Consider the following 12,500-nt stretch of genomic DNA (forward strand, 5'->3'; position numbering starts at 1 on the left):
CAAAACGCATTAGACATGATGATAAGGCCCCGTGGTTGACAAAAGATATAAATATTGAAATAAAGGCTTGTAAACATTTATTAACAATGACAGGAAAAGATGAGAAATTTAAGAAACAGAGAAATAAAGTAACAATGATACGGGCTACAAAATAGAAATATTTTAGTGATTTAATAATATCTAAAAGAGATACAAAATCCACTTAGAAAGCTATCAACCAACTGTCTGGGGAAAAAGTTACATCTACTCCTTCTGGGAATGAGATGTCAGCTGAAATTCTATATATACATTTTACGACTGTTGCAGAAAGAACTGTCGGGGTTGGTAACACCGAGTCCAATGACTTACAATTGCTCAAATGTTTTTGTAACACTAAAAGAATACATTTTAACTTTCAGCTTGCATACAGTAGTGTAAATGATGTCTTCAAAGAATTATGCTCATTAAAGCAGTCAAGATCCGAGGTTTAGATGGTATCGATATTAAAATTTTGAAGATAGCAGCACCTATCATCTCTGAACACATCACGTATATCTATCACCTCTGCATCGAAAAAACGCTCCTATCCACAGGCTTTTAAAAATGCTAAAGTATTACTTATCTTTAAATATGGTGAACCATCTGACCCTACTAACTATAGACCCATATCAATATTGTCCACATTATCCAAACCTCTCGAAAAACATATCAAACTTAATCTTCAGTCACAATTCAACATCTATGATTTATTTCACCCTAATCAAAGCGGCTTTAGAAAGAATTATTCCTGTCATACTGTACCGACTAATTTTGTTGAGGAATGGCATTTAAACATTAATGATAACTTGTTTACTGGGTGTGTTTTTGTTGATTTCGCAAAAGCCTTTCATACAATTCATCATTAACTATTTTCGAAAAAGTTAGTCATGTATGGCTTATCATCTGATTCAGTTGAACTGATATCTTCTTTTCTTGATAATAGGAAACAGGTTGTTATCCAAGCTTCTAAATTGTCCTCTCTTATGTCAGTTAATTATGGTATTGCTCAGGGATCAGTTTAAGGGCCTGTTTTATTCTCAATTTATATAAATGATCTTCCACTTAATGTTTCACCCTCTTGTGAACTTTTCAGTGATGATACAACACTCCATCAAAAAGACACAAATGCCAATATTGTATGCACTAAGTTGCAGAGCGATATTGATAAACTTATTAACTGGACTGAAATGAACCACATGGCAATTCACCCACAGAAGTCCAAATTTATGTTAATCACAACCAGACAAAAACGACAAAATATCAAATCTAAAATAAAAGGGCTCAAGGTACTTGACAATGATCTGCTTGATGTTAGTTCTTATACACTACTTGGGTCTTACACTTGACAGTAACCTTTCCTGGTCTTATCATATCTCTGATTTATGCAAGACGTTATCGAAAAAGTATTTCAGCTCAATAGAATTAAGCATTTCCTTTATCAACATACCTGTAAATTATTTTTTCATGCATATATCCAACCTGATATTGACTATGCATCAACATGCTGGGACGGGGCTAGTAAAAATTGCTTAAAACCTCTCGAAAGTATAAACAGACGTTCCCTTAAGCTCATTCTCCTTAAATCTTCTATTCAAGCAAATGACTATGTTGAACTGAATATTCTCCCCTTTCATCTTAAATGTCGCTTTAACAAAGGTGTTTTTATGGTACAAAATTATGAAGAAATTTGCACCGCCCTATCTTTATAGGAAATTCACTCAAAAATCATTCGTATCAAGAGTACCATTTTTACCCTTCGTCCCAGAACTAACCTTTTCATGTCTTCTCTCATTTATTCTGGTGGTAAACTGTGGAATGAAGTCCCTGAGTATCTTAGAAATAGATATATCATAGCATCTTTCAAAAAAGCGTATCAAAAATATGTGATGCAACATATGTAATTAGTCCCCGCAAAATCAAAGCATATGGTGAGATCTTAGTAAACCGACATATTTTGATTAATTGTTCTCCAACAAGGAAAAAGGCGCAGTGTAAGTATGCGTGTGCATGTCTATGTGCTTGTGTGTTCGAGTACATGTGTGTGTGATGCCTGTGTGTGCACACACATGTGTGTTTGAAGATTTTCATGTGGAAATGTTTTGTATGATTTTCATGTTGTTTCCGTAATTGTAGTCTTTGTTCATCCGTCTATGGATCTATCATTATCTATTTGATTTGCTCTATGTCATTTATTTATTCACGCTTATTTCATGTATTATATTGTGCGTATATATGTGGATGCGTGTGTTAGGGCAGGGTGTAAAGAAGATTCCAGCTTATCCATTCTGCCCTCAATAAAAACATTTGTCATTGTCATTGTCATCGTGTCTGTGTGCGAGCGTGCGAAGTGCAAGCGCGCCCGTGTGGTGTGTGGTTTGTGGTGATAGCCTACCACCATGTATCTGTGTGTGCGTGTGTGCATGTTCCCCTCTGTGTGTGTGTGTGTGTGTGTGTGTGTGTGTGTGTGTGTGTGTGTGTGTGTGTGTGTGTGTGTACACAAACAAGCAATTGCAGCGTCAGGCCAATGCCATGATGATCTGACAGAGTTGTGTTGTTGTTTCTTCTGTGTGCAGGCTGGCTCCCTTCATGATGACGGCGGTGATTCCTGTGATTCCTCCTGCAGGACTCCCCCATGCTGGTTCCCCTTGATCTCAAACCCTCCCATACGTCACCAGCCGTCATCGCCTGCTCCTACGTCACCATCCGTCTGACGTCTCCCCTCACTCGTGTGACGTCATCATCTCTCTGCGTCACTGTGACGTCCAGTGTGGTGGTGGAGGACACCTTAACTTCCTCGCTGCTGCTATTACTTTCGTCGCCATTGGCAGCTGCCGTTAGAGGGTTCTACGTCATCATCCGTCTGACGTCAGCCGTCAGTGCTGTGACGTCGTCATTTCCCAGCATTGTGGTGACGTCCTGTGTGGACACGAGAACTTCCTTTCGTCGACGGTGTGATTGTTTTCATCGTCGCTGTTTCATTCGGATTTTCGATCTTCAACTTTGGTGTTTCTTGGTTCTTGGCTTTCTTCGGGTGTTGGTGAGGTGTTCACCATGTCGTACAACACGTCCAACCCGACCTACAGCGTCTTCACCCCGGGCATCAACCTATCCGACTGGCCCTCCTCCGAGGTGTGGGACGGGGGTGGAGGAGTGGGGGACTTCGACGGGATGGAGGACGGGGTTGGTGCTGAGGAGGGGGGTGGTGGTCCTGGGGGCTACAGCCTGGGGGAGAAGGTGGTGATCGGGACGATGCTGACCATCATGGTGTTCGTGGCCGTGGTGGGCAACCTGCTGGTGTGCGCGGCCGTCTTCACGGACCGCCGCCTGAAGAAGAACTCCAACTTCTTCATCGTGTCCCTGGCCATCGCCGACCTGCTGGTGGCGCTGGGCGTCATGACTTTCGCCATCGCCAATGACATCATGGGCCGCTGGGTCTTCGGGGCCGTCTTCTGCCGGATCTGGATCTCCTCGGACATCATGTGCTCCACGGCCTCCATCCTCAACCTGTGTGTCATCTCCCTGGACCGGTACCTGCACATCCGGGACCCGCTGCGCTACGAGACGTGGATGACCACCACCAAGACGGTGTCGCTGATCGCCACCGTGTGGATCCTGTCCGTGCTCATCTCCTTCGTGCCCACGCACCTGGGCTGGCACGAGTCCCCGGACGGCGACAACTCCACCACGGACAAGGACCAGTGCATCTTCGACCTGAACCCCATCTACGCCGTGGTGTCCTCCACCATCAGCTTCTACATCCCCTGCGTCGTCATGGTGTCCATCTACGTCAGACTGTACGTGTACGCCCGCCGCCACGCCAAGACCATCCGCAAGACGCACACGGTGGACCGCTTCCACAACAACCGCAACGGGAGCGGGAGCGGGGGAGGCTCGACGCGGGGCTCCTACAAGGTGTCGGACCACAAGGCGGCCGTGACGCTGGGCATCATCATGGGGGTCTTCCTCCTCTGCTGGGTGCCCTTCTTCATCGTCAACCCTATCGCCGCCTTCTGCAGTACCTGCATCCCGCAGCTGGTCTTCCAGATCCTCACTTGGTGCGGCTACGTCAACTCCTGCCTCAACCCCATCATCTACTCCATCTTCAACACCGAGTTCCGCTACGCCTTTCGCCGGATCCTCCTCCCCAGGTGCATCCTGAAGAGGAGGAGGAACAGGAGCCTCTACGCCAACTCCTCCATGGCGGGCAGCCGGAGTCGAGGGGTCAACAAGGGAGACTACTACGAGCCCCCTGCCATGACAGAGAACGGAAGCGCCGCCATGATCCGCCGGGAGAGTCGGGAGAAACTGTTCACCGAGACGGCCACCACCACTTTGTGATATACGTTCTCTGTGTGGGTGTGGAGGGGCGTCGGGGTATGGGTTTGGATGGGTGGGTCAAAGTTGGGGATGGGGTGGAGGGGGTGGGTGAGGGAGGGGAGGGGGGAGAGTGGAGTGGAGGAGGTCTGGTTGGAGATGAGGGTTCGGGCTGGGTTGAGTTGAGGGAGAAAGGGAGGGGGGAAGTTGGGGATTGAGATGGAGGGATGGGGGACGGACGGGCGGATTGTTGTGTGTGTGTGTGTGTGTGTGTGTGTGTGTGTGTGTGTTGTGCATGCGTGTCTGTGTGTGCGCGCTTTGTGCTTAAGTAAAGGTTACATGTTGTACAATATGGTTTCTAGAAAACTAACATACCTGTGTGTGCGTGTGTGTGTGTGTGTGTGTGTGTGTGTTGCCCTGTGTATATGGGACTATATACATGTGCCTACCCACGAGTGTGCACGTGATAGACCATTACCGCAAGCCGTGGGCTATATACGAACCCTTTTATCACTATTTATATTGATGTCAACAACAACAAGAAAACGATATGCTTCGTTGTCCTCTATACTACTCAAAACAGTTCAAGGACCATCTGTGTTTTCTGTTACCCTCCCAAAAAGCGAACCTTTCTTGTTGTTCGGATAATAGATATTTTCACTTTTTTTATGAATAAGTATAGTCATACTGCTACTTGGTTCTGGCAAACTGTTTAACCCTTTCTTTCCCCCGGGTTCAGCTGACAAGGGAGATGATTGCAGCAATCAATACATAGGCTTGGAATATATGTTTATGGGGTGTTTTGATTCTTCTTTTTTTTTTTTTAAAGCAGAATTTTATCACAAATCAAAGCATCGAGCCATGTACGTAAATGTTTTTTATCTCTGAGCATAACTGAATCAAGTAGTGTAATACACTGCATTGCAATGCAATGTGTTTTATTGCATTGCATTGTACTGCGTTGTATTGTGGAACTGTTTTGTCAAAACATAATCCTTTGTGTGTGAAAATCAGGCCGCTTTTTTTCCCAGGGAGTTCGTGTCGCGAAAGTGCAGTGCCACCTTTTTTTTTTTTTTTCGCTTTTTTTTTCTCTGCCTACAGGAGTATTTGTTTTAATGTCAAAGTGGTGCTATTATTATTATTATTATTATCATCATCATTATTATTTTTGTTGTTGTTGTTATTATTATTATTATTAATATCATTATTATCATCATCACCAGCATCATCAGCATTATCGTTCATAATTATTTTTACCACTATTATTAGTAACTTTGTTGTAGTTAGTTTGGTTATGGCATTATTATCAATTTCGTTTATTCTCATTATCATCATGATAATGATTATGACGATGATGATGATGATGATGGTTATTATTATTATTATTATTATTATTATTATCATCATCATTTCGGAGCTTAAAAAATGACGCTCGACCCCCCTCATTGTAGAGGAACAAAGCAGAGTTTTTGGCCACAGGGACGGACTTTTTTCATGTTACAAATACGTTGCATATACAGAGCATTTTTTTTTTTCTTTCTTTCCTTTTTGGGGTGTGGGTGGGGGTAGGGGTACACGGTAAAGTCTGTGTGGGCGAGTTTGCCTAGGAGGCGGAGGGGTGATATAGTCAACATATCGGGAATCTGTATCTTTATCTTTTTGGTGCTTATTCCCCAGTCCACAACATGAGGCCATGTCAGAGAGGAAAACAAAAAACAAAAACAAAAAAGTGAACTGTAAATGTCGTTGCCGAGGAACTTGAAAAAGTTCAAACAAACAAAAACAGACAAACAAAGAACCTGGAAAAAAGAAACCAGGCACAAGTTCAGTCATTGTCGTGCCGCCTCATAAACCTAAGGGAAGGTATGCCGCTGTCATCGATCATTCCGTCAATTCTTCATCCGAGAAAAGAAAAACGAACAGAAAGATGATTATACATAATAAACAAAGGTATTTATGATAACAGGTATGCAAAGCAAACATTGCCAACAAACGCTTCATACGTTCCAGTCGCCGAATCATCAGGTCCAGAAAAGAAAAACATTCAAGGCTTTCTAGAAATCCAAATCAAATCAAATCAAATCAAATTGTTATAGGGGAAAGGAAAAAAGACAGAAGATAGAAAGGAAGAAGACAACAGAAAGGAAAATGGTGAAACCAAAAACAAAAGAGAGCGATAGAAAAGAGTATATTTCTAGTACAGCCTTTCCAGAAGGTGGTATGCTATTTTTTCTTCTGAAAGAGCCCCAGCATCCACGCGGGGGGGAGGGAGGAGGGGGTCGAGAATGGGCGGGAACGACGGGTGCGGGAGGGAATTATGAATGGAGGGGAATAAAAGGATGGGAGCTGTATGCAGTTAGTTCCAGACATCTCTGCTTCGCATCATCCACGGCTATCTCGTGGCCAGCTGTCTGGCCCACTGTCAGTTTACCAAGCGAAGATATGGCTGTGAGTCATGGTGATGTGTTATGTATATTGCGTCTTTATTGGGGAACTTTCCCGACGCAACAGATATCGCAGCCTGAAATTATGGAGGTGAGGGGGTGGGGTTTAAGTGGGGAGGGGTAGAGGGTTCTCCTGGGAGGAAAATTCGCTTCAATAATCCTGTGTTAGCGGGGCGGGGGAAGGGTGAGGGTTGCTTTGTAATCTTTCATGTCTTTGTTTGTAATTATTTGTTTGCGTGTTTCGTTTTGTCTGCCTGCGGTGTTTATGTTCATTTCCCCGTCCAAGTTGATTTTTCTTTGGAAGTCTGCCAGTGCCAGTGACGTTTCCACTCTTCATGCCGTGGATCGTTTGGTTGGTGCTACGTGCATGCTAAATTAATGCATCATGGTACCTTGGGCTTATCGTTTCATCCGAACGATTGGTACCTAAACCATCCACGGCTTTTGATGACGCATAAATAGGACGCTTTTCCATATTGGAAAAGACGCAATTCATGCACATCGAGTGGGTGTCAATGGGACGTTCTACATTTTCTATGGCAGCCAACACTAACAGAAGTGAGAAAGCTGTACCGGTTTTCTTCTGGCAAGTGGCGTCATAGTGATCTAAGACTGATAAACGGTTGGCGTGTGGGCGCTTTGGAAACGCGGTTTTTTGGGGTTTTTTTAAAGGAATACTCCTTTCATGATATATCATGTCGCCAGCCAGGCCTGAGAGATGCAGACCCTTGCAGTGGTTGTCATGGAAGGAAAGATGTAAGCTCTTAAAGACAGAACGTACAGTGGTGGAGCTTGAGTGTGTATTCCCACACTTCCTGTTTGAGATCAACCATACACAACTGTATATGTATGGGGGGTTTTTAATGAAAAGGCTATGACCCCCTGAGACTCCCTTCTCGAGCATGATGGATATAGTCGTTTCTCCCGTATCCCACGACATTTCAGCTGGAGACGATCTGGTATCTGAGACAAAGAAGGGAAGGGAGGGGGTGTGGGGGGATGGCGAATATATCACATTCAGATTTAATGTTGACGAATACATCATGTTATGGCCGATGGTTATAACCATTCTATGAAACCACCACATGGATATTACCAGAAATGAAATGTTGTTGTTGTTGTTTGTTTTGTTGTTGTTGTTTTTTTGTTGTTGTTTGTTTGTTTGTTGTTGTTTTATCGAGCGTCTGAGATTCAAACTTATAATAATAATGATGATAATAATAATAATAATGGACATTTGTTGAGCGCTTTCCTCCCTCGAAATGCGATTTCAGTGCTGATCCAGCTTGGTTTTTCAAGAATCCTGAATGCAACAGCGACATTGACGCTGGCAAACGTCCATGCGTGCAATGGAATTACGTAATTTTGAGAAGTGGGTAATTTTTGGATGGGGATTGCACAAGTATGAGGTATACGTGTTAATTGGATGGGGGATTGTAAGGACTGGATCCTGTGTTGAAGGAATTACGCAATGATAAGCAATTATAAGGATTGGATTTTTTTTTTTTGTTTGTTTTTTGTGTGTGGGGGATTTGCATAATTATAAGAATGGGGTCATTATTCTAAGGGGATACATACAGTTGCACAAGGATAGGATCCCGTATTCTCTCTGTCTCTCTCTGTCTCTGTCTCTCTCTGTCTGTCTGTCTGTCTCTCGCTCTCGCTCTCTCTCTCTCTCTCTCTCTCTCTCTCTCTCTCTCTCTGAATATATTACTTCTGTAATGTTTGTTTACACCACCCCTTCATGAGGGGCCATGGCCTATATTGAATAAAACATCCGTATCCGTATCTTTCTCACCCCTCTCTCTGTCTCTCTCTTTATTCTAAAGGAATTATTTCCTCTCTTTCTCTCTCCTCTTTCACTCTTTGTCTCTCTACTCCTCTCCTCTCTCTCTGTCTCTGTATTTTAAAGGGATCATACAATTTTAAGTATTGGTTTCTTCCAATGTTTCGTCCGCCTCTGCTGTGTAGAGTCGGGTCTTGAGATGCCACGCTCTCATGTGAAGTTTTGTCCCTCTCTAGGCCAGACCTGTATCTCATTTGATGATGGCTCGTAGTATTAATTTACTCTTTTTTTTCTTTTTTTTTTTTTTTTTTTGTCGTTTCCCCTATTTACTGGTACGGCTTCCTGTTTTGATACGGCTTTTCTCCTCTGTTTTTCAAACTTTTTTTTTTTTTTTTTTTTTTTTTTTTTTTTTTGATGATTTGCAAACATTGTCTTGGTTTTGGCGATACTCTTCACTTTTTCTACTGAAAACGAAGCATGGATGGGCAACATAGAAGTTTTGTCCTTTTTGTTTTCTCACGGGTGCTTGTTTATTTTCTAACAACTCCCACATTTCTCTGTAATAGTTGAATTGACGACCACGCCATAGCCATCAACCAAAAAGCGATATCGGCCACCTACTTCGTTTGAAGGAAATAGCCTACAGAGAGAGAGATGCCATCAGTGATAAGAGCCAAGAGAGGTCATACGCATGCTTTAAGGCGATATCTGACACTGTCCTTAGTGGCTATGTTACACTTGAAAGCAGCCACATGCTTAATTAATAACTGGGGGGTCCAAAGAAGAAGGGTGAGAGATTTGTAGAAAGAAAGTGATTTTCATGTTCGTTTTGAATCAACGAAATAATGATTATTGGAAATCAGAAAACTGCGATCAAACCCTTCCATTGTTTTGACCGGTGAGGACATGGTTCCAGAGAAAGTGAAAGGTCCTTGAGTTCTTTTGAGTAGTATACCTTTGGGGTTTTTTTTCATCGTGTCCTTGATGATGTGAATGAATGCTGTCCTGAAATATTTATATAATTATCCCTACAGCAAATTTTTGTGTCAAACGCCACGCACACACGAATATTGAATCGTCCCTGTATTAAGTGTGTCACATTTTCATGACTACAAATATTCAGATCTTTTACCATTTATTTGCATTGTATACGTGAGAATGGCATGAAATGTACAAATGATTATATTTATATCTTATCGATGAAAAAAAAGTAAACGAATTCTTGATGGACTGATTGCCTGTATTTCACAAATCGACAAAAAGCTGAAATATTCTGAAGGCAGGAAATTCAGCGTTTGCTAATATTTCATTAATTTTTGCTAAATTCTTTCATTTTCTTTCTTTCTTTCTTTCTTTCTTTCTTTCTTTCTTTCTTCTTCGTCTTCTTCTTCTTTCTTTCTTTCTTCCTTTCTTCCTTCTTCTTCTTCTTCTTCTTCTCCTTCTTCTTCTTCTTCTTCTTCTTCTTCTTCGTCTTCGTCGTCTTCTTCTATACATATGTCCTCTCCCCAGTTTTTTTTTCATTGTTTATTCTTTTTTAAAGCATAATATGTCTTGCATTATTGTTCATTTGGTCATGGCAATGTTTGGTGTTACCCCCTCCCGTTCTCATTTCCAAATGTTCCCCCCCCCTCCTCCAACCCAGCACACTTGCAACACAGCCGAATACTCCCCACCCCCACCCTCCGCCCGCTTTTCCTCAACACCAATAGCTTCACATATCACGAAACACGTGTTACATGTTACGTAGCAAAATCAAGGTGGTGCAGTCGCTTACTCAATAATGTGGGTGTTCTGTGCCGCCTTCCCATCGCCAAATATTCGCCAGCAACTGGTTGAGCAAACAAAACAATAGAAAAAAAAAAGTAAATGCTTCTCCTGAAAACTGGACTGTGTTGATTCCGTTTGGTGTGTGGTGGTGTGTTTTGGTGGTTGCAGCAGTAGTGGTAGTAGTAGTAGCAGCAGCAACAAAAACAGCAGCAGCTGTTGTTGTTGTTATGTGTTTTCTGGATTGATTGAGTAAGTAATTGATTGATTAATTGCTCGAATAGTCAATTCATATATTCTGTTTGTCATTGATATATATATTTTTTTTCATCTTATAAAGTCATTTATCTGATTTATACTTGATATTATCTTGTCTGTATTATATTTCATTTTATTCTAGTGTCTCACTATATATGACATGCGCGAACAATGGATACCTGTCCTCACGCTCCACATCGAATATCATCGCGAACAGTGAGTACGTAGAGGGGATGCATATCCTCTCCCTCCATATCTATGAATAAATCGAAGAGTTGGTAATGAGAGGCATTACATACTCCTTTCTTCCATATTTATGGAACAAGCGAACAGTTGTTAAAGAGAGGAGATATATAAATCCTCTCTCTTCACATCTACAATATGAACAAAATCTTATCCTCTTCCTCCACATCTAAGATAAACGCGGACAGTGGGTAGATAGAGTGGATGCACATCCTCTCCCTCCATATCTATGATGAAAAGGCGAACAATGGTTAAAGAAAGGAGATACATATCTTCTCCCCACCGGTATCTACGATAATAAAAGGTGAACAACAATGGGTAGATAGATGAGATGTGTATCCTTTCCCTCCATACCTATGATAAGAAGGCGAGCAGTGGATAAAGAGTGGAGATACGCATCCTCTCCCCACCCGTAAAAGGGAACAGTGGATGAAAAAGAAGAGATATGTATCCTCACTCTCCACATTTAAGATAAACGCGAACAGTGGGTAAAATAGTTGACACATATCCTCTCCCTCCATATCTATGATGAAAAGGCGAACAACAGTAGGTAAGTAGATGAGATGTATATCCTCATCCTCCATAATTATCTATGATAAAAAGGCGAACAGTGGATAAAGAGAGGAAATATACGTCCTCTCCCCACCCGTAAAAGGGAACAGTGGATAAAGAGGGATGTGCATCCTCACTCTCCACATCTAAGATAAAACGGGAACAGTGGGTGAAAATGGTAGACGCATATCCTCTTCCTCCATGTCTGTGATAAAAAGGCGAACAGTTGTTAAAGAGAGGAGATACATATCCATCTAAAGAGAGGAGATACATATCCATCTCCCTCCATGTCAATGATAAAAAGGCGAACAGTGGATAAAGAGAGAAGATAAATATCCTCTCCTCACCCAAATCTACGATTCAAAACTAACAAACAAAAAAATGGCGAACAGTCAAGAGAGGAGATACATATCCTCTCCCTCCAAATCTATGATAAAAAGGCGAACAGTAGATAAAGAGAGGCGATACATATCAATCTCCTTGATATATCTATGGTAACAAAGGCGAACAGTGGGTAAAAAAGATAGGAGACATGCATCCTCACTCTCCATATCAACGATAAAAATGTGATCAGTGGATCAAGAGCGCAGATGTGTATGCTGTCTTCTAAAACGCGCGTTGGGTTACGCTGCTGGTCAGGCATCTGCTTGGCAGATGTGGTGTAGCGTATATGGTTTTGTCCGAACGCAGTGACGCCTCCATGAGCTACTGAAACTGAAACTGAAACTCTTCCAAAATCTACTAGAAAAGCAACCAAAAAAACCCAAAAACAAAACAGAAAAAACAAACTATCCATAAACGATGTAATGTATTGGTAATACAGCCACAAGATATTTATTACGAGGATGAACATTTTAACTGCAGGGAAACAGCTGTCGTTCTCGTTTCAGAGGACAATACAATTTCCCCACCACATGCCAGCGACATCAAATTTCAGGTTCAAGGGAAATGTCAACGCGTGCGTGCTGATCCATATACGCAGCACCACATCCGCTTGTCAGGGACTTGAGGGCCCCAGGTTATACAGAAAACATTATCCTAAATGAAACAAGATGAGTAAACGGAATAAACGGAAACAGTTTATCCAGAAAAAAAAGCATTGTGAAATAAATGGAGGCTAC

The 12,500-nt window shown here is 42.2% G+C and overlaps 1 protein-coding gene across 2 annotated transcripts in view; it reads left to right on the plus strand.

The window, feature by feature from the left end:
- Positions 1–4,377, plus strand: part of LOC143294244 (dopamine receptor 1-like) — a 159,982-nt gene extending 155,605 nt beyond the window's left edge. For both annotated transcript variants that reach the window (XM_076605675.1, XM_076605674.1), the window contains exon 3: positions 2,592–4,377. In XM_076605675.1, the coding sequence (XP_076461790.1) occupies positions 3,070–4,356 (1,287 nt within the window). In that variant the 5' untranslated portion in view covers positions 2,592–3,069 and the 3' untranslated portion in view covers positions 4,357–4,377. The remainder of the gene's footprint in view (positions 1–2,591) is intronic.
- Positions 4,378–12,500: the final 8,123 nt, after the last annotated feature.

This window comes from Babylonia areolata, chromosome 19, assembly GCF_041734735.1.
Source record: "Babylonia areolata isolate BAREFJ2019XMU chromosome 19, ASM4173473v1, whole genome shotgun sequence".
In the NCBI taxonomy this organism is placed as follows: Eukaryota; Metazoa; Mollusca; class Gastropoda; order Neogastropoda; family Buccinidae; genus Babylonia; species Babylonia areolata.